The 22,778-nt window shown below is 44.5% G+C and overlaps 1 protein-coding gene and 1 pseudogene across 2 annotated transcripts in view; both read left to right on the forward strand.

Moving 5' to 3' along the window:
- Positions 1 to 22,778, forward strand: part of PIP5K1B (phosphatidylinositol-4-phosphate 5-kinase type 1 beta) — a 157,445-nt gene that overhangs the window by 47,290 nt on the left and 87,377 nt on the right. For both annotated transcript variants that reach the window (XM_045065071.1, XM_004769245.3), the window contains exons 4-5: positions 2,553 to 2,705; positions 6,892 to 7,191. In XM_045065071.1, the coding sequence (XP_044921006.1) occupies positions 2,553 to 2,705; positions 6,892 to 7,191 (453 nt within the window). The remainder of the gene's footprint in view (positions 1 to 2,552; positions 2,706 to 6,891; positions 7,192 to 22,778) is intronic.
- LOC106007482 lies at positions 2,837 to 6,852 on the forward strand (annotated as a pseudogene).

Raw genomic sequence — 22,778 nt, forward strand, 5'->3', positions numbered from 1 at the left:
GTCTCCTGGCTATGCCTTGAACTCCCCAGGTCTCGGGACCTTTGTAACTGCCCTCCCCTCTCCTGGACACATCCTTCCCCCAGACGGCCACGGGCCTCTGCTCCAATGCCCCCTTCTCAGGGAAGCTTCCAGTGGCCAGCACTACTCGAAATTCATGGTAAACCACCCTCAGTCCCTGCTGGCATGCCCCATCTTCTCCATAGCACTTACCATGTCCTGATACATAATTTCTTACTTGTTTCCTACCTGCTTTCTCCTGCTGGGATCCAAGCTTCCTGAATGCCTGGGACATTACAGCTGCCCAGGACCCGTTTTCTCAATGCTAAATGAATTCATGAATGAGGAGTAGTCAGCCAGGTGAGGGTAGAAGAGTGGTGAGTCTTGGTAGAGGAAGATGTAGAATCCCAGTCGTTGAGAGTCTTTGGCGTATTTGAGGCAAGGGGACGTGGCTGTGACTAGAGCTAGATTTTAAAGAGGGAAGTGATAAAGGAGAAAGCTGGAGAGCAGGGCTGGGCCACACATGGCCTTGACAACTGTGGTGGGAAATCTGGGTGTTATCTTCTAGCCAGATGGTAGAAACCACTGGAAGACAGGAAGACCCAGGAGGATGAGATCCGATTGGCATTTTAGAAACATCTCTGGCTTCCTGGTAGAAAACGCACAAGAGAAGTCAAGAGTGGATCCTCGAGGCCAGGTTGAGTCTCCCACAGTAATGAAGGCACGATGTGAAACTACTGGACTTAGGGTATGAGCACAAGAGAGGGCATGAAGGGGACAGATAAAATCAATCGTCTGGGTATGAAAGGTGAGGAAATGGGAAGCATCAAGGATGATGCCCAAGTTTCCAGTTGGGGAACAGAATGAGGAAGAGAGAGAATATAGAGATTGGAGGCGGGGGCGTGATCTAGAATCACCATGTGTGGTTGGGCAAGTTGTGCTCTGCCCAAGAATACGTGGCTAAGCTAAAGGAGTAGAGACAGGAATCCAGCCCTTCTAATCCAGAGCCTTGTGTCTGACCCAGGGCTACATCTGCCAGAAGAAAAAGGAGCCTTAGAAAGTGTTCTGGCCTAGAGCTACCGCTGTTAAGAGTCCTCTCCTTATTGAAACTGTGCATGGATGACATCTTTTGGGAAAGTAAATCGTGAAAAGAGAATAGGTGTTGGTGTTCGTGTGACAAAAGCACAGTATGAGTCATACCTTCAGTTGTTAAGTGACAGACACTTGCCGGAAACAGCGCTGTAGACCACAGCATTGTTTGCATTATTTCATTGGACAAATGTGATGACTGATGATTCTCTCAGTGACACTGCCGGTGGGGGGGTGGTTTCAGAAGGCATTTCTGTTTCTCATAGAATCAATAGGATAAATGGATCAATTAAAGTTTTAGAAACCTTGAAGAGGGGCTCAGTGGGTTGGGCCGCTGCCTTCAGCTCGGGTCGTGATCTCAGGGTCCTGGGATGGAGTCCCACAGAGAGTCTCTCTTCTCAGCAGGGAGCCTGCTTCCTCCTCTCTCTCTCTCTGTCTGTCTGCCTCTCTGCCTACTTGTGATCTCTCTCTATCAAATAAAAATAAATAAAATCTTTAAAAAAAAAAAAGAAAAGAAAAGAAACCTCAAAGAGCCCTCTTAGTGGAACCTTCTTTGAAAGCTCATGGCAGAGAACTTCCTACTTCAGAATGGTCTAGATGTGCAATCCTGTGATTTTCCTCCTTGGAGTCTTCACGTACAGTGAATGTGTTTTTTAAATTTTTTATTTAAAATTCAATTTAATTAGTATATAGTGTACTATTAGTTTCAGAGGTAGAACTTGGGGATTCATCAGTGGCATGTAAACACCCAGTGCTCATTCGCTCACGTGCCCTTTTTTTTTTTTTTAAAGATTTATTTATTTATTTGACAGACAGAAATCACAAGGAGGCAGAGAGGCAGTCAGAGAGAGAGGAGGAAGCAGGCTCCCTGCTGAGCAGAGAGCCCGATGCGGGACTCGATCCCAGGACCCTGGGATCATGACCTGAGACGAAGGCAGAGGCTTTAACCCACTGAGCCACCCAGGCGTCCCTCACGTGCCCTTTTTAATGCCCATCACCCAGTTACCCCTTCCCCTTCTCCCCGCCTAGTTTATTTCCTTGCGTTAAGAGTCTCTTACGGTTTGCCTGCCTCTCTGTTTTCATCTTATTTTTCCTTCCCTTCCCCTATGTTCTTTTGTTTTGTTTCTTAAATTCCGCCTAAAAGCAACATCATATCATTGTTTTTCTCTGCTTGACTTACTTCACTTAGCATAATACCCTCTACTTCCATCCATCTCCACGTTGCAATGGCAAGATTTCCCTTCTTTTTGATGGTTGTGTAATGTTCCATTGTATATATATATACCACATCTTCTTTATCCATTCATCTGTTGATGGACGTCTGGACTTGTTCCCTAGTTTGGCTCTGGTGGGCATTGCTGCTATCAACATTGGAGTGCACATGCGCCTTCAAACCATGATGTCTGTATCCTCTGGAGAAATACCTAGTCGTGCATTTTTAATTATTTATTTATTTACCCCTGCAGTATTCCATCTGCAGTGAACCTCTAATAGAGCTGTCCAACCCCGGAGCCAGTGGATCCTTGTTTTTTGTGACCAGTGATGATGAATTTATCATCAAAACCGTTCAGCATAAAGAAGCTGAATTCCTTCAGAAGCTACTGCCAGGCTATTACATGGTAAGTAACTGTCCATAATTAAAACTCCTACATGAGATGTAATTACTTTCCACAAGGTTTTTTTTTTTTTTTTTTTTTTTTTTTTTTTTTTTTTTTTTTTTTTTTAGGAAAGCATACTTTCCCTATGCTTTTTTATAGTAACCCTCTGGCATGTTTCTTTCTCTTGGGTGAGCTTTGTTTTGCATTTGGATTCTACCGTGACTGTTGTTGAATAGATTTTACCAAGTAGAACTGTTAGCAGAGGTTAGTTGACTCACACAGTTCTGGGTTCAAATCCCAGCTTAGCCATTAGTGAATGGTATGACCACAAGGAAGCCATAGAACCTCTGAGCTGTAGTCTCCTCCATCTTTCAAAGCTGTGAAATGCCTGTCTTGGAAGCTTGTTGTGATAGAGAAAGATTACAGGGTGTGAGATAAAGGAGGCAGTGCCTTGCCAAGTTCTGGGCTCCCAGTCCAGAGGCATAATGTGAATGCTTAGCATTCATTGAGCGCTAAGCTATATGTGAAACACAGCTGTAAAAATATTATTCAATTCCCAAATCTGCTGGAGATGAATCACACATATAAATACAGGGATCAGAAATCGAAATGAAATCTCAGTGGACAGGATGGATGGGATTTATGATCCTGAACAAAACTGGGAAAATTTTTTAGAGCCTATTGTCTACTTTATATGAGAGAGCACAGAAGATCTAGAAAAGCAAGAAAAATGCAACCAACTCTCATTCTTTGCCCAAGGTACATATTACTAATATTCAGTGTATGTCCTTCCTGATGTATTCTGTTCATATGCACATTTTTTGTGAATAATGTGAAAGTGGGATCAAATGGTCATTGCACTTTACTAACCTGCTAAGTAAGTAGATCTTAAGCATGTAGATTGCTACACTTAGGGGAACTAGTCTCTTGTTCTAGAACTGCATTGTCCAATAGGGCATTCATTAGTCATATGCAGCTATTAACTTGAAATTAGTTGAAGTTAAATGAAATGGTAAGATCAAGCTGGACAAGTGGTTTATCCCAATCATGTAAGCTAGTATAACAAATAGTGTAATTCATCCAGTTAACAAGAAAAAATGTGAACATCTTGTGGTAATCCAAATAAATGTTGCGTAGAAACCAAGGCGTTCAAAATTCAACAGCTTCTCCTGCTTAAAATTCTTTAAACTGGCAGGGAAGTTTTAACATAAATTAATTGACACACACATTATGCATTTATCAGTTCCCAGGAGTTACATAGTACCTCATGGAGAAGAACAAGAGCCGTTTCATTGGAAATAATGGGAAAAGATAAGGATGCCCTCCATCATTGGTCCTTTCTGCTACATTTGCAAGAATCTCTAGCAATAACTTTTTGAGTACAAAAAGAAACAGAAAAGTGTAAATACTCTTCTCTTGTAAATAATACAATTAAAAATGAGCAAAACTTCAAGAAAATTAGCCAGCAGTTTCTAGAGGGAACGAGAGCCCAGCAGATTTGCAGGATGTAAGATATATCTATGCAATCCATTGTATTCCATTATGTAGATCATCTAGAATAAGTAGAATAGAAGGGAGAAAAATGAGATCCTGTTTATGAGGACAATAACTTACAACGAACGTTATTAGAATAAAAATACAAGTGAATGAAGGCAGACTACCATTCTGGTCAGGAAAGCAAGTAATAGTTAGCACTATAATGTCTGAGCAATAACCCCAACAGAATTTTTGTAATAGGAACTCTAAAATACTTGAGTCTGTAAAAATAAAGATATAAGAACAATATGAAAGAAATTACAAGTTGTTATTGAAGGGCATAAAACAAAGTTATGACATAATGAGACACAATTCGTTCCTGAACTCAGTGTTGTAAGGATTTCAGTTCTCCAAATCATGTTCTAAACCCAGTCTGATTCCAACCAAGAATGCCAGTAGGGCTGCATCTCTGAGAAAACACCAAGTGTCATGGGACACCAATGTTGTGGGTGGGCTTGGGGGTCCCAGGGGCCATGCAAAGACACAGTGGCTTCTCTGTGGGCCAAAGACAAGGAGCGGATCCCTGTCACCAAGCTGGGCCTCCTGGTCAATGACGTGAAGATCAAGTCCTGGAGGAGATATGTTTCTTCTCAAGGAATCTGAGATGGTTGACTTTTCCTGGGGACACCCATCAAGGATAAGGTTCTGAAGACTATGCAGGTGCAAAAGCAGATCTGTGCTGGCCATTGGACCAAGTTCAAGGCATTTGTTGCCATCGGAGATGACAATGGACATGGCGGTCTGGGGGTTAAATGTTCCAAAGAGGTCGCCACTGCCATCCATGGGGCCATGATCCCTAACAAGCTTTCCATCGACCTGTGTGGTGAGGTGACTCGGGGAACAAGATTGGCAAGCTCCATGCTGTCCCATGCATGGTGACCGGCCACTGTGGCTCTGTGCTAGGGTGCCTCACTCCTGCCGCCAGGGGTTGTTGGCACTGCCTCAGCTCCTGTACCCAAGAAGCTACTGATACTGGCCAGTACAGACAACAGGTCCCCTTCAGCCAAGGACTGCACTGCCACCCTGGGCAAGTTCGCCAAGGCCACTTTTGATGTCATAACCAAGTCTTAGAGCTAGCTCACCCTGACTCTGGAAACAGACTACGTTCACCAAGTTTCCCCATCGGGGATTCCCTGACCATCTTGTAACAACCCACACCAGAATCTCCGTGCAGAGGACCCAGGCTCCCGCTGTGGCCACCACATGCTTTATAAAGGAAATAAAGTGAACTAAGTCTGTGTTTTAAAAAAGTGCCAGTAGGATTTTGACCTGAATTAGTTCATTTGAAATGAAAACAAAAACAAAAAGGGAAAACAAGTATCATTTTAAGAGCACTTAAAAAAAAAAACAAACAGTGGAAGGGAGGAGTTGTAAGACTAGACAAAACATTTTTGATGAAGAATTAAGATAGTGAACCTGCCATAACATACACCAAAAACCCACAAACTTTTTCTATTATTAAAGGTATTAATATATTAAAGAAATAATACAGTGCTAGACAAATACATCAGTGAATTGAGATAATTCCATATTTCAGATCTTTCCACACACAGAATCATTCTAATGGAGTAAAAATCAAATATAATGACCAAACTATTAAAATTTTGGAAGAAAAGAGAAGAAATTTAGGACCTTAGGATATAAAAAGCTTCGCTAAACAGGAAGCAAAAAGAAAGCACAAGAAAGAAGTACGTAAATGTGACTATACGTAAGTGTAATTATATCAAGGGCAAATCATCAGTATCACAAACAAACAAAAAAAAAAAAACACCAGACACAAAATTAACGTAAGCACATAGACTATTTCTAGAATGATAAAAAGTGAGGACAGTAATTAAAAGTGGGAACTGGTACAGAATCAGGGGATAGTAGAGAAACTTGCATGATGTGAAGTGCTTTCCAGCATACTGTTCTTAATTTGTCACCTACTTTTAAAGTGAAACAAAAATAGGCTTGTATTTTTTTATTAGTACAGTAAAAAAGATAACATACTGGGAGAAAATATTTACCCCATAGAGAGTAGGAAAATGATAAGTATCCAGAGTGTATCAAGAACTCTAAGAATAACAAAAACTTACAGAAGAACAGGCAAAGGATATTAACACAGAATTGTCTTTAAAATGGCTAAAAATACATACACATGTTACATTTCTCTAATAGTCAGTGGTATTCCAGTTTTTTTTTTAAGTTTCCTTTTTTTTTTAAAACCAGTCATGTGTACAGAGATTTTAAGCTTGATGCTACTCATCATGGATGAAGGGTGAAGGGAAATACATTATCTTACAAAGTGTGATTGTAAGTTGGTCTACCCATCTTGGAATATACTTTTAAATTTAAAATGCTCATCTTTAGACCCCAGCCATTAATTTTCTTTTTAGCTCCCATAGATCATAGTCACACATGTTCTTTGCCTGTTTTTAGTTGAATCTCAGGACTCTCTGTCCATTTTCAGTTCAACTACTTTTAATGCTATGGGTTGAGAATGATTAAGGTATTGTTCCAATGAGCCAACGCAAGTATCTGATCAGAGATGGGGTTATTTTAGTAATGACCATGAATAAAGAGACTCACTTCATTTTTAATTCTCCTATTAGATGAAAACACACATTTAACAGTATTCTTTTGTGTAAATAAAATTTACATGTTTTTTTTCTCCTTTTTCTCTTTTTAGAACTTAAACCAGAATCCAAGGACTCTTTTGCCAAAATTTTATGGACTGTATTGCATGCAGTCAGGAGGCATCAATATCAGGATTGTGGTGATGAACAACGTCTTACCGCGCTCCATGAGAATGCACTTCACATATGACCTGAAGGGCTCCACTTATAAGCGAAGAGCTTCCCGAAAGGAGAGAGAGAAATCCAACCCCACATTTAAGGACTTAGATTTTCTGCAAGACATGCACGAAGGGTTATATTTTGATACAGAAACATACAATGCGCTCATGAAAACACTTCAGAGGGACTGCCGGGTAAGGACATGTCATCACCGTGGTAGCCTTTGGACAGGCGTCTGTGGTCTTGTAGCCTTGGTAAGGAATGTCCAGAGCAGACATGGGGCAATCTCGTCATTCACAGTCCTGGTGCCCATCCATGCTTCCTTGATGTTGAAGGAATTGGTGGATGATAAGGGAATTGTCTGGAGTATCTGTGTATTTTACTTTAAAAAAAAGCTTAGTCTGCTTTCTTTGGTAAAATGAAACTTGTTTTTTAATCTGTTCATCCACTCCTGTGGTTAAGCTGGAGGGAAAGAAAATTAGGTGTAGTGTAATGATTAGCCAGAAAAGCCGTATCCAAATCTTAACACAAGTAAGAGTCCACCGGGAGAGAAGTTTAGAGAGTTGATACGGCAATCTCTGGATCGAGGCAGAAGCATGAGGCAAGGGATACATATGCCGAGATTATTTTGGGCAATCAGGAATGAGTCTCGACAGAGCAAAGACTGTAATATGCAGACTTAGCCAGAGTGATTGTCAGAAAGGAGGAGGAATTTGGAGTCCCCCGGCCTGCAATTCTTAGGAACCACATAATAAGACCCAGAACCTGGGAAAGATGTTTCCGACATGGTGAATTTACAGAGAGTAGGTAAATGTTCCCTTGGAGAAAAAGAGGAAAATGGAGCTCTCCTGAAGAATGATGCTCATTTGGTGAACAAATTCTCAGAAATAGCATTTTGTGGCCCAGGTGCCCTTGGGAGAACCATCTAGGTTCTCAGCCAAGTTGGACATGGTGGAGGCAGGCAGACATTGGGCTCCGACCTGGCCAGGGTGGGTAGGACTCACAGCACCTGATTCCTGGGCCATATGAGCTGTGCCTTCCAGACTGTGGCTTTCTAGACCTTGTGTGGGCCTGGACAGATGACCTGCATTGGTCAGAACAGAGATGGGGGACAAATCCTTGCTGAGAGAAACACAGCCCTACTATTTGTGGGTCTTTTCTTTCTGTATGTTACTATGTGCGGGAGAATGCACTGAGGTGTCTCATTGGCATGGGTTGTTGCATTGATAGAGATGTTACTCCCCAGAAACATTTTTTTAAGATTTATTCATCAGAGAGAGCACAAGCAGAGGGAGCTGCAGGCAGAGGGAGAAGCAGCCCCCCCGCCCCCCGAGCAGAGAGCTTGATGCGGGACTCGATTCTAGGACCCTGGGATCATTACCAGAGCCGAAGGCAGAGGCTTAATTGACTGAGCCCCCCCCCCCCGCCCCAGGCATCTGCACAGCTCCTATTCTTAATGCTTGGTGAGCTAGGCTAGCCTACGATCTTTTTTTCAGCATACATGTCATTTAATTTTCTCAGCATCCATTTGAAGCCCGTACTGTTCACCTTCCCATTTTAATTGGTGGATAATTAGGCTCTTAAAGAGGTTAAGAAACCTGCCCAGCATTACTTAGCAAGTGAGTGGCAGAGCCCACACCTGTTTGGGTACAAAGTATGTGCTCTTCACAGTTAAAATGTAAAGATTCACTGTCAGGATTTATTATTATTATTATTATTATTATTATTAGCTTTTTAGAAGTCAGGGGAGGAACAGTAGGAACTGAGCAAACAACAACAAAAAAAATATCCAACTGTGCTATTGAGATATCTGGGTGGATATGAATGATTCATGTTTTTCTTTGAAAAAGAAAACAAAACAAAACGCTCACATTTTAGCAGAAACCTTTTCCTGTGCTTTTTCTGCCCTTACAGGATGTGGGTGAAAAGTGACTCTGAATTCCCCAGAGTTTAGTACAATCCCCTTCGCTTTTAGATTTGCTTTCTCTTTGTGCGTGTGTGTGCTTCTGGCCTCTTTAATATGGAAAGCCATTTTTTTTTTCTGTCTTTTAAAAACACAGAGTCCTGTGCCAGAAAGAAAAAAAAGGGGGGAAATATGTAGAAAAGCCATAGCTCCTGATCCGTCTGTTTATTTGTGTTTCCTGAGCCCAGCACTGATAGAACGAGATCAGACTTGACTCTCCATCAGGAGAGAGACCCTAGAGATCTGCCTTTTTATTTTTTATTTTTCAGAAGACTTGTTGTTTTGTGGAAGGTCAGCGTGGAGGTCCTAACCCCAGTGCCCTCTTCCTGGCTACATTGGCTCTTGGCCTAAATGCAGACCGTGGAACTTCTTTAACTTACGCACAACCTTTGTCTTCAGAAAGGCTCTTCTCAGGGTGGGGTGAGGGCAGGTACTTGCCTCACTGTGGGGGACCCACCGAGACCCTTCCACCATCCGCCTTGACTGCGACCAAGGCCTTTGTGACCTGCGGTCAGCAGCTGGTTCTCTGAGCAGAGCTGCTGTGAGGAGTTCGGGCCCATTTCCAGAGCAGTGGGTCTTCATATTCCATAGTCATGGGTCTCTTGGCAAAACTGACAGAAACTGGTGAACTGTCTCCCCAGAAAAGTGCTTATCCATTCCACAACTCCTGAATCCCCTGGAGCCGGGACCCCCGCCCCCCCACCCCCCACCCCCCACCCAAACCTCGTCCCAAGCTCAGAGTCGCCATCCTGGAGCTGGGCAGCGATCTGCCATCCCTCTTCAGGTTATCCCTCCGAAGAGCCACCACCCTGGATGCTGGAACGGGTTGGTTGTATGGTTGGCGTTGCTGAGGGCGTCTCTCGGCCTCACATCTCCCTCACTCTTCAGGACTGAGCTTCAGTGTAGGCCGGGGTGCTGCGGAGATGCAGGGAAGGTGGGGGGGTCGCCCCAAGGCTAGCTCCAGTGCTATCTGTGGTTCACGGCCCTTGGTCTCCATGAAGTGCTACCGCCAAACCCCCAGCGGGCGGGGGACTAAGCCTTACCCCATCGGCAGCCCAGCCACAGGAAGGTGTACCGGGCCCATCCTAAGATACGTCCTTTCATTCACTTGTCGGACATGCGCCGCAGGCCCACTATGTGCCAACATGAGGCAAAGGACCACCATGTCTGATCGTTGTCATACAGCGTATTAGGTACAGTGATAATATTCTCAGGCTATGGGCGGATCAGAGTAGGTGACATCATGGCTTCGGTTTGGGGAAGAGTTGTCCAGGCAGGCAAAGCAGGTAGAGATGTGTTTCGGAGGAGAGAACAATGGAAGCTAGACATGAAGGAGCAGGACATGGCCCGAGAGCTGGAAGTCTTGGGCATCGCTGCCATTAATGGTAAGGGAGAGCATATGAGGCAGGAGAGAAGAGCCTTCGGGAGCCAAAGCATGTCAAAAGGCGCTTTCTGGCCGTGCCAGGGTCCCCTTAAAAGCTTAGAAGTGGCAGATCCAAGAATCGCAGACCTTCGGACCCCAGCTCATCTGTTGCTCCAAGCAGTTATGATAAACCTCCCGACCTCTTGGCTGGCCTCTCGCTTCCTGCCCGTTCACTGGTCTCATTTTCTTGGCTTGACATCACAGGCCCCAGGATCCCATTCCCGTTGCGTGCGCACTGGCCAGAAGACACCTGCAAGGCTCACTGACCCGGCTTCACCGATGTCCGTTGTGTCCTGCTCCCCACAGTCTCCTTCCGTCGGTGTTGGTCCCAGTCCGAGCTGCTGCTGGACCCTTGTGTCCCAAATGGCCTGATCTGCCTCCCCGCACAGAGAGCTGTTTTCTGCCAGGATCCTTGGAGCAGCCCCGCTCGGCTTTCCCGGGCTTCCCCGGCCCGAGCTTGGGCCCTGTGTTGGTCCATCCCTGGCCACCTCGTCCACAGAGCGCCCAGCCGCTTGGCACTCTCCTAGAAAGCGAAATGCGGTCTATCTTTCAAACCTGCTGAGCTTCCTCCCGTACGATTCGAGCAGAGGCTCTTTGCAGAAGCCGGGATCCAGATCCTGGGCTCTCCGCAGTCTCCACGTTATTGGCAGCATCTGGGGGAAGTGGGTCTGTAGATCCCCGGGTCCCCTTTCTGGAAGCATTTCTGCTGCCCCGGCCTCACCCTCCGCCTGCCGTGGATGGCCGTCTACACCCGCAAGTGAGCTTGGCCCAGGGTGGGCGTGGGGACGGGCGCCCTCCAGGACATCCTAGCTCACTTGTTGCTCTCAAAAACAGGAAGTAGGGTTTATTCAAACCACCCCCATGTGACGAACAAGCTGAGAGGCATTGCTTTGTACTCAGTAAGTCGCCGTGCCCCGTCCAGTCTGCCTCCTAAGTAACTCTTGGAGCTGCCCCCGTCACTGCCTATACACAGCCGCTGCCTTTACTGAGACCTTGGTGATTCGTTCCTGGGGCTTTTCTTTGCAGGAGCATCTTTACTGATTTTTAAGGTCATTGCCTTGCAGCGTGTCCTCAAGCCTGCCTCAGTTACTGCTCAGAAGACGCCGGTCCCTTAAGGTCCTCTAAGTGAGGCTCCCCATTGCCCATGAACCAAAGCCCCACTCTACCTAGCTTGGGACACCGAGATCCCTCTTGCTCTGGTCCCGGTACCTTCTCCAGATGCTCCTTCCACTTCCTTTTTGGCCTCCTCTTGCCTCTGTCCGAAGCACCTTTCTCTCCAGCCATTCCCATCTCCCGGACCCACTCTGTGAAGGTTTGGGCCTCCCTGCCTGTGTCCCTCTGCAGGGCTCTCCTTCCCCACACCCTCCCACGCTCCTCTCGGGACTCCCCCCACCCCTGCCCCGGGGGGTCACTTCCTCGGAGACCACCATGCTGTGGCTCCCCAGCGCCCTGGAGTGACCTCTTTTGTGGGATTTCGCTCACTCTTTGATTCATTCACATGCAGGTCCTTGAGCTCGAGCATCAAACCTTCATCTCTCACTGTGTCTACGTCGTCTGATGCTTAGCACATGGTTCTTGAACTACGTTTTTGAGCCTAGGAGTAAGCGCGATAAACTGTTGGGTGACAGACGTGCTTGGGTCACATCTCCAAGAAAATCTATCTTTGGTGACTTGTGTGTATGGAGGCGATTTCTGAGTTCTGCCCATTTTGGAGGAGGTACCCGCTTTCCCCTGCTGTGCCTGCCAGGTTGGCACTGAGAATGTAGTGAGGCAGATGATCTCCATTTTTAATCATTTGGGATTATTTTGAAAAACAGAACTGATTGTGCCTGTCTTAGGCCATTTGTGTAACAAAAGTGGATTTATCTTTCAGCTGTTTTCCCATAGAAGCAACTCTCTCACTCTTTCTTTCTAAAAAATAAATAAATCCTTAAAAAAAAAAAAAGAGATGACTTGCCCAAAAAGGCATAGATAAATTCACTGTCCTTCAAATTACGTTTTACACTCTAATCCCACGGAATGTTTGACGTGCTCCAGCATCTCAGGTCATGAGTCACCCCAGTGGAACATCTCGTATGACCTGAGTCTAGTATCAGAATCGGGAGATTGACATTGGTACTGTGCACTGACCTTGATTTTACCAGTTTGACGTACACTCATCGTGTGACTGCTTGGGCATATGTGCAGGTGATTTTATGCAATTCTGTGCATATACAAGTAGACTGGACCACCACAGTCAAGTATGGAACAGTTCTTCATGTTACCCCCCTATACATAACCAGAGCCACCTCTCTCCCTCCCGACCCCTCCCCAAACCCTTGCGACCTCCAGTCTGTTTCCTCTCTCTCTCTCTCATTTTGTCATATCAAGAATGCCATATAAATGAAGTCTTTGAGGCTTTGTTCCAAGATTGACTTTTTTCACTCTGCAGAAGGCACACACAGTCCATCCAAGTTACCATGTGTATCACGCCTGCCCCTTTTCCATTTCATGGTGTGGACATACCACCGTCGAGCCATTCACCTGCTGGAGAACATGTGAGCTTCCCTAGTGCTGGACTGTTCATACAAAGCTGCTGTCAACATTTGCACGCAGGTTTTTACATAAGCGTAGTGCATTTCTCTGGTAGAAATGCCGAGTGTACTCGCTGTGTCTCCTGGGAAGCACACGTACAGTGTTGTAGGGTTCTGCCTGCCGAACTCTTCCCTGGAGCCATTGCGCTGTTTTCCATGCCCGTTGGCAGTCTTGAGCGATCGGATTTCTCTTCATTCTCACTGGCATTTGCTGTTGTTGGTACTTTTTGTTTTAGCTCTTGGGACAGATGTGCATTGAAGTCTCTTGTTTAAAACTTACTTGAGTAGATACTCCAGCAAAGCAAAAGACACATTCAATAGGAAAGGATTTAGGTGGGAACAGTAGGATATTGGTGACCAATGAAACAGATAAGCTTCCAGTTAGGTGTAATGGCTGATTGCGTCTGTGGGACTTAATGCAATCCTTAGGGGTTCCTGAGAAGGCGAGGCCAAAGGTACAGGACTTCGCCACATGTGTTTCTAGTAATAAGCCTTTCTAGGGGACTTGAGTGCTCATTGGACTTTGTCTAAATCTACATTACAGCCTTTGCTGTAATTTCTGTTTCTGATTTGTTTTGTAATTACTTGGGTACGTGTTTAATGTTTGTTTACTAAGATCTGGTCCCCAGGAGAACAGAAACTATACAAGTTCATTTTCCTACCCCTGAAATCACTTCAAAGCATCGTGATTGGCTCAGTGTTAGTCCTTTGGGGAAGCCCTAGGGAGATGAGTTTATTTAGGTGATGCCTAGTGGCCCTGTTGAAGCCTGCAGCACAGCTGTTCGTCGGTCCTGGAAGGGGACTGATGTGCCTCTGGGCTTTTGCTGGTGGCTCCAGCTCAGCTGTGGTGCAGGCGGGGAGTGGCAGGTGGTTCTGCTGGTAGTTAGGGAAGGCGAGATGGTCAGCTCGAGAGAGTTCGAGGGAGCCTTCAGAAGTCCGGTTACTCTTCTGTGTTGTTGTTCTTAACCTTCTACCTGCCCGGGGATACCTCAGTGTGAGCCAGACATGTAATTCTCCACACTCTGCAAAACCAGCTTTTCCTGTTTGGGGTGGAGGCAGGCAGGGTTCCCTCTTAAACAGCACCTGGGGATACCAAAGTGGCTTAGCATGTAGAACGCATCGTACATAATATATAATCCTAAAATAGATGTACACAGTACTTAACACGTGATTTCCTGGACAGTAAAGACGTATTTCCAAGGCTCATCAGATCTGCAGGTGGGTTCAGGTGACATTTACTGTGGGCTCGCTCTGAACCAGAGCCGCCCTTGACATTGTAGTTGGGCTCTCATCGATCCTCACACCGGCCCTGTGACGTGGTGTGATGTCCTCTCCAAGATGAAGACATGGAGACTCGGGGCAGGTGACACTTCCCAGGGCCCCAGAGCTCATGTGATGGGTCACGACTTACACCCAGGGGTCTCTGACTCAGACGCAGGCCCCCCCCTCCCAGGGTGTGCCCTCTAAGGCGTCTGTAGGTGCAAAAAGGGAACATCTCCCAGAATGAAAACATTAAGTACCAGCACGGATTCAAGCAGGCTGGGCTGGAAGCGTCCGGGGACTGGTTTTCCCGCTCTGACAAGGAGCTGGTGGAGACGTAGCTGTAGGGGAGTCTCTGTCAAATTAGAGAGTTCTGTCGACAGGACGAGGAGGTTGTGGAATCTTGCAACCTTCTTCACCAATGGAAGGAGAGAGGAAAATCATGCCAAGGGACTGAGGAACACAAAATAAAGTTAGTAACCCAAATATTGAATGTTAAATGTTTATTGGAAAGTATAAACAAGCCCATTAACACTCACCAGCCGGGACCAACATGCGCGTGTGTGAAATCCTATCAACTTAAAAGCAAAACTTCTTTCCAGGAAGTGTGATGGGCCCGGTGGAGTTCAGTGGTTTTCAGAGATGCTTTTTCACATGTTGTGCAGAGGGAGATTGGGCTCTCGATGTGCTCTTGGCTCCCGTGTGAGCAGCTTTCAAGAATTTTCATCGGCCACAGAAATGACAGGATTATCAAGTCAGTATTTGTTTTAACCCTCGCTCCAAACCAAATGGAGTGCTATGAAAATTTCTATGGAAGGAATGGCAGTGGGAAGCTGAAAATAACTTCGTTGGCCCCAAGTAACTCCTCTTCCTTTTCCTCCTAAAAGATCACCTAAAATTAGACAACTCAGATCTTCCCGGAGGGGTGGTGGTGGTCCTGTGTCTAAGCAGCTTTCATTTGAAGTAACAACGCAAAGAAATAGAAATATACAATAATTGGGGCACTTGGGTGGTTCAGTGGGTTAAAGCCTCTGCCTTCGGCTCAGGTCAGGATCCTGGAGTCCCAGGATCTAGTCCTGTATCAGGCTCCCTGCCTGGTGGGGAGTCTACGTCTCTTTCTGCCCCTCGCTCCTCTGATGCTCTTTCTCTCTTATTCTCTCTCTCAAATAAACAAAATCTTAAAAAAAAAATTTATTTATTAAAAAAAGAAATATACAATAATTGAACTTAATGGAAATTGAAGTCCTTGGGTTTATGAAGTAGAACAATGCTGTGTCTGATGCATTTAGGGCTTTCTGCGTTGGTGTGTAAAGAACCAGCCGATCTGTGATTCTGTAGTTGAACAGAAATCTAGAGGTAAGATCTGTGTAGGTTCACAAGTGGAAGGACTTACACAATATCCCACGGGAGACAGGAGAAGGAAGGAAATGTCCTCAAGGGCTCTCTCCCCTCCTCACTGGGAGTCCTGGGAAACCAGAGAAGGGAGCTGTAGCAGCAAGGGGACGTGGCTTCGGGCGGGTATGACGGTGGCAACTCTGCCTTTGAAGGCGGGTCTGGTAAGGCTTTGAGGTTGGCCAGTGTGGATCCGGTTGTGGATGCCAGCACCCATCTGTCACATAGATGACCTTGTGACATAGAGCAGGGCTGTCAACACCCAAACCAAAGGAGACAAAAAGCAGCAAACCCCAGTAGCTTAGAAAATGGAGTTGAGGCTCCATAGTTTAGGAGAAACTTCTGGAATCTGGTGACTGACTAAGTTGCAGAGATCGAAGGAGTCTTAGAGAGCTTCCTGGGTCTGGGAAATGATCCAAAGTTTAAGAAACAGTTCAGAACGGTCTTGTGGCATGTTACCCCTAACTTGGGCTGTGTACCTGTCAAGCAAGATCTTGTCTTCCTCCCAGACGCTTTCAACTCTGGCAACTGGGAACACTTCTCATGGGGAAAATCGGTTTGATTTGAACAGGGCTTTATTTTATTCTTTTGACATCCAGGGCTGAGTCCCCACGCTGCTGCAGGAAGGAACCCCGAGTGACTGCCTTGTGAAAGGCAAGGTACTTCTCGGGCCACATACTAGTTCTAGGTCTTCCCAAAAGATCAGCACATACTGGCTTTGGATCCAGCAAATAGCTCTTCATCGCCGTCAGTATCAGTCAACACTTATTATCAGGTCCTTCCCCTGCAAGCGAATGTTCCTTTGATGTCGCCACTGTTCTTCCTTCAAAGACATTTTGAAATGCGGGCTTTGATCGGGCAAGTATAACTCTTCTGTCCTCACCTTCTGTCCTTGCTTTCAGCAAGTCATTTTGAATGGTTGGTTAGTGTAAGGCTCTGTGCAAAGTCTGTGGGAGGTACAAAAAAAAAAAAAGAATAGACTACGATCCTTACCTTTAAGAAGCTTGGAGTTTACAGTCACATCTAAACCATCAAGCTCTTATTCATGGCGGACAGACACTCTCCCATTTTTCTTTCTCTGTCCATTAGAGGGAGCAGAGAGGGCGAAGGAGGTGCGATTTCTTCTTTACCCAGAGAGGGGGAAGACAAATGGCTGAATTTCCCCTCATTTATTGGAGTGGATGTGGAAACATGTGCCAAGCGTGGCCTGCAAGTCTCAACAAACAGCTTGCCAGCCCCCAGATAATCTCTAATCGGAAGGACTTGGCCCTTGTAATACATAACATTTAAACGTGTTTACAAAATAATATATTAAGACATGTTTATTTATAGAAACCAAGTATAAAGAAACAACCCAAAACTCACCCAATATGGAAGTTACATATTACGTAACTTCTAAATGATATATAGTAATATGTAACTTAATATGTACATAATATGTAACTTCTATATGATATATACATGTATATGTATGTATACATATACATCTATAGTCACATGTAATCTTTGAAAATGGTAGATGGCCTCTAGAGTCTAAGGTATGCTTTGATGACTGCAAACTTTTCAAGTGAGCACAAAAACAGGTCAATGCAGCACAGCCCCAAATTCTAAATCACCGCATTAGACACAGTGAAAAACACATGATTGCCATAACCAGGCTAAGAACTGAATATTTATTTCTGTCTGCGTTACCAGCCAAAACTGTGTGGCTTGTCACAGCCTGTTTTTTTTCTCTTTATTATATTAGCAAGGAACACTCCGAGCATTATTGAGGAAATTAAATTAAATTTAAAAGGCAATATTCAGCTCTAACTGACTTGTACCTGCAGTAATTCAGGAGCCGTATACACTCCAAGGAGCCTGCTCTGGGTGGAAAGGCAGACCCTTGGATATATTTGACCCTACACCGATGTGTCCAGGGACATCCACCTGCATCAAAGCCTCAGGACTGGGTTGGCTTGTAGTGTGGAGTTAACACAAATGCTTTTGCCTATCATTTTCTTCTTTATTTAAGGACTAGACTGTAGGCCAGCTGGAAAAATTACTCAGCGACTTTGAGACATCTCCCTGTCGGCTCCACATTTGGTTGGTTTGGTTATCCGTCCGCTGTTCTGTGATCAGGGGAGACGAGGGTCAAAGATAGCAAGTTTCCTGCTTTAACCATTTTAGCTAAGATCCCAAGTACTTCATTTTCATCTTTACCTCTGCCATCTCTAGTCTGCCCTCAGCAGAGATAGTAGGAAGTTACCTCTAAACAGAATGCAAATGCATTTCATTGAAGCTCCTCAGTATATTAAACTTTATTTTTAAGAAGTTCAAGTATATGCAGAAGTGGACAGAACAGTGTGAAGGACCCCAGTGTGCCCTGTACCCAGCTTTGTGGATTTTCAGCTCAGGGCCAAACGTGTGTCTTCCCACAGCCCCCTCCCCCCACTGAATCTGAAGCACATTCTGGGCATCACATTATTTTTCTCAAACGTGAAGAATCCCTGAAAACTAAAGCCTCCTTTTAAAAAAAAAAATCACAATTGTATTATCATGCCTTTACAACATTAATTCTTCCCAGTCAGTGTTCAAATTTCTAACTGTTTCAGAAATAGTTAGTTTCAATTAGTGTTGAAACAAGGGCTACATGTCAAGCACCACCCCTCCCCCGACTCGGTCACGCATTTGTTCTTTGTGAGGATATTTGGTGAAGAAATTGGTTTGTTTTTCCAACAGTCCAGCTGTTGCTGATGATGTCCCCACAGTTTCTTTTAACATGTGCATCTCTCCCCTGTTTTTCCTTTAGATCGGTTGTTGGATCCACAGGCTTAGTCAAACTTGGGTTTGACTTTGTTTTTGGAGTTGTTTCCTCTCACCAGGAGGCATGTAGTGTCAGGATGTCTTTCTTTCCATGATGTTAGCAGATGTTGATGACCACTGACTAGACCTGTAAAATGGTGCTGTTCTGGTTCTGTCATAGGGTAGCCACAATGCTCCAGGGGCTTCCAAACAAGAGACTGCCTAGCACATAGTAAGTGTTCGAGAAAATATTTACTGAATGGACTAATTTCCATCAGAACCCCTGTGACATGAGAAGTAATTAGAAGAAACCTTGGTTGCCTAAGATCTGATTACTGAAGCATCTCTTTTCCTCCTGGAATCCCAGGCCTTCTCCATTTTGCATCAAGTATCATGTCCACATTACTTGACCACCTTCTGTCTTTATCTTGGCCATACTTACTATCTTTGGGTACTGGGTGCCAAATTTTAAATGTGGCTGTTTTTCAGAAGGTCTTTGGGACTCATCCAGTGATGATCCTTTCTCAGCCTCCTATCTGCTTAACTCCACATCCCTTACAGATTGGAAATGCGGAGAGACAGAGGGCAAGAAAAGTAAGCAGGCCCTGAGCTGTGTTTTAGAACAGAGAGCCAACGCTGAGCACTCTTGATTGGTGTAATAGTCCTTGAAGGTGATCCCACTTGTGACACCCTCTCTTTGCAAAAGTGTCCTAAAAAGTGACATTCTTCCTAGACTCTAAGATCAGCCTAGTTTATAGCAAAATAAGCTAGCCTCATATCTGCCTTTTAGTTGTATGCCTACTAATCAGTAAATATAAAGTCTCTGTAACAGCCTTAACATGGTGTTTACAAATACCCCTAGTGTGGGTAGGTTTGAAAACGCTATTAGCTTTATTCTTCTGACAATACAGAGGATGTAATCACAGTCAATACTTTCAATGCTAAAGGTTTTTCACAAGCCATGTGATCTTGAAATGCAGTTATCAAGTTCTTATATTTGAGATGGAAGATGTAGGGCTCTGTGTTCTTTGCTGCTGAATATTTTGGTTTTCATTTGCTTGCCCACATGGACAGCAGTATAAAAAAATAGACATTTCTGCTCTGATCAGAGTACACAGCAGGGAACAAAGCAAAACAAGCCTTTGGTGAGCAGAACAGTCTGGTGCGTATGGTAGGAAAAATACAGATACAACCCAAGTTTTATCCCATGGAGGGATCTGATAATGTGCTTCAGTTTTCAGAGGGGGGATGTGTTCTCAACATTTTATGGAGATCATGAGTCTAGTTTTCATGAAGCTAGGAGATGAGACAGGCTTTGAAAAACCAGCAAGAGTTGAAAAGAATAGGAAGGACCTTCCAGAAGAAACAGAATGAATGACACCTTTGGGGCACATTTATGGGTAACTAAGTGATTCTAGCTTGACCAGCCTGGAAGAGGTCCCTAGACAGATGTTAAATAACAGGCAGATGTTGGCTGGGGCCACAGTAGCAAGAACCTTCAGTGTCACGTGAGCCATGGTGAGAGGCTGAAGGCTTTGACCTAGGGGTGTGACACAACCTGGTCAAGCGAGGGCATCTGAAATAGATGGGAAGGTGGGAGAAAGAGAAGTTGAAATCAAGGCATTAGCACAAAGGAATGTTCCATTCGTAGAAGCTGCTGGATTGGGCAGCTTAGTGGAAGGAATAGGCGTCAGGACGTCTGAAATCCATAGACTGATATGGAGTAAGAGAGAGAAATGAGGGAAAGGAACTGCTTTGGGGGAAAAATAAGATTTAAGGGGTATAGCTAGACAGTTGCATAGAAGTTTAGGAATGTCCCGAAGTCCATTGGAAATACACAGGCCAAGAGCTTAGGAAAGAGTTTGACCTAAAGAAAAGATTTTGGGAATTGTCCGTAGAGAGATAATAGCTAGAATCTATGCGCTAAGAGATGCTCAGAATTTTTTTCCACTTCTCCCTCAAACTCCCCTGCTGCCATCCATATTCAAGTTAACATCTTTTTTGGGAATTTTTTTATTTGAGTGTAGTTGACACATAATGTTAAATTAGTTTCAGGTGTACAGCCTAGCAATGAGACAAGTTTAAACATCATGCTGTGCTCACGATTTCCCTGATGATAAGTGATGTTGAGCATTTTTTCTTGTTGTCTGTTGGCCATCTGAATGTCTTCTTTGAAAAAATGGTCTATTCGGTCCTCTGGCCATTTTTTAGTGAGGATGTTGTTTTTTGGTGTTACGTTGTGTAAGTTCATATATTTTGGATATTAACCCCTTAGTGGATCTGTCATTTGCAAACATCTTCTTCCATTCAGTAGGTTGCTTTTTGTTTTGTGGATGGTTTCCCTCACTCGGCCAAAGGTTTTTGTTTTGATACAGTCCGAATAGTTGAATCTTGTCTTTGTTTCCTTTGCCTCAAGAGACATACCTAGAAAAGTGTTGCTATGGCTGATGTCAGAGTGATGACTGCCTATGCTGTTTTTAGGATTTGTATGGTTTCCACTCTCACTTTCAGGTCTTTAACCCATACTGGATTTGTTTTTGCAGAGGGTTTGGAAAGTCGTCTAGTTTCATTCTTTTGCATGCATGTAGCTGTCCAGTTCTCCCAGCACCATTTATTGACAGAGTGACCATCTTTTCCCCCATTTGAAAATTCTTGCTGCTTTTGTCATAGACGAGTCGGCTATATAGGTATGGGCTTATTTCCGGCCCCTGTTGTAGTCCACTGATCTGTCTTCGTGCCAGTCCCATTGTGTTTGGATTACCATACCTTTGTAGTGGATCTGGAATTATGATTCCTCCAGCTTTGTTCTTCTCTTTCAAGATGGCTTTGGCTATCCAGGAACAAACCAGAACAAATAATACTAAAATGTGTATGGAATGTCAAATACCGTCTCTTATCTGGACTGTTGAAATACTCCTCATTCAAAAATAGGTAGCCCTTGTGTGGGTTGTCTCCACAGCAGCCTGATTTCCTCCTTCCAGGCCTTATTCCAGTCTGTAATTGGGTAATTTTGAGGATGGTATTGCCAATTTTACTTACCCCTGAAGTTCTAGCAACTTCCTTGGTGCCTGGGACCGACTAGAGGCTCAATTTCAGCAGAATGTCACTGCTGTAAAGTAGAGAGAGAAAAGTGTTAAGAGAACGAAGATGTTCACTAAAGGAAAGGCAGGCAAAGACAAACAGGAAGGCAGGGAACAAAGGCTGAGGGCGAGTGGGGACTCAAGGGGCGATGGCCAGCAGGGATGAGCCTACAGGAGGCAGAATAACAGTGACAGTAGTCGTTCCCATTGGGTTCTCTGTATATCCTGGTTACTGTATATCTCTGTATATCCTGTATGTCCTAAGACTGGACGTGGATGAACTCGGTCTGAAGTAACCCTCTAAGGTCAGAGTTCCCATTGTCTCTCTTTTACAGATGAGGGAACACGGCGCAGAACAGCTCCGTACCTTGCACAGGGACACATGGGGAAGCCATGAGTGAAACCAGACTGCCTGGCTCCCAGAACCCAGAGCCTCACCCACCGCCCAGCTGCTCCTGCTCCTTCTAGAAGGGGACAGGAACAGTGTGCAGCGAGTGTGGGCACAGAAGGTGGAAACGGAGCAGGAGGAGCAGGCAGTCTTGCTGACCTTTAGCCATGGAGACAGGACCACAGTGACAACATCACATTTCCCACATTGGTTCATAAATTCTATAGAAATTCTATGAGAAGAGTCTTCCCAACATAGTGCCCAGGGATAAGAACCCGAAGAAGATGCTTTCTTTGGGAATAGAGAGTTTTGATCATGTCTTCAGGATTTTTGTACCAGATGCTCCAACACTGAATTTTTTTTTTTTTTTTACTATCTTCCAGTATTGTTATTGTCTTAAAATAGTCCTTGAGAGAGAAGGAGGAGAAATCTGGCTTTGACAATAAATACCGTTTTGCACAGCAAACACACAGCTACAAAACCCACCAGCCACAGCCAGGTCAGGCAGACATTCTAGAAAAAGAGTGTTTTCGCCCCTGAGTGACAGACTTGACTGATGGGTGTCTGTCATGTCACAGAATGTTGCACACTCCCGAGGCTCACACGTGCTAAGATTTTGGCAGATATATTTGATTCCTTTAATTAAGGAACGGGGAAGATATGCATAACAACTATTTTGTTCCTAATTGATGCAGATCTGCAGGGCACGTGACTAAAATCTGTTCCCAGAATTTTTTTTTTTTTTTTCATTACGGAAGTTTTGGAATTTGACTTAAAATATATGCCTATATATTTCTCTTCTTCTTCCTTTTTTTTTCTTTTTTTTTTTTTTTTTTTTGGTAGGTGATGACTTTACCTAACCCCAAATCTAACTATCATGGTCACTTCCCACACAGTGGGAATAGAATTTATCTTTTT

The sequence above is a fragment of the Mustela putorius genome, unplaced genomic scaffold (genome assembly GCF_011764305.1).
Source record: "Mustela putorius furo isolate JIRA1106 unplaced genomic scaffold, ASM1176430v1.1 tig00003854_pilon_pilon_pilon, whole genome shotgun sequence".
NCBI classification, from domain to species: Eukaryota; Metazoa; Chordata; class Mammalia; order Carnivora; family Mustelidae; genus Mustela; species Mustela putorius.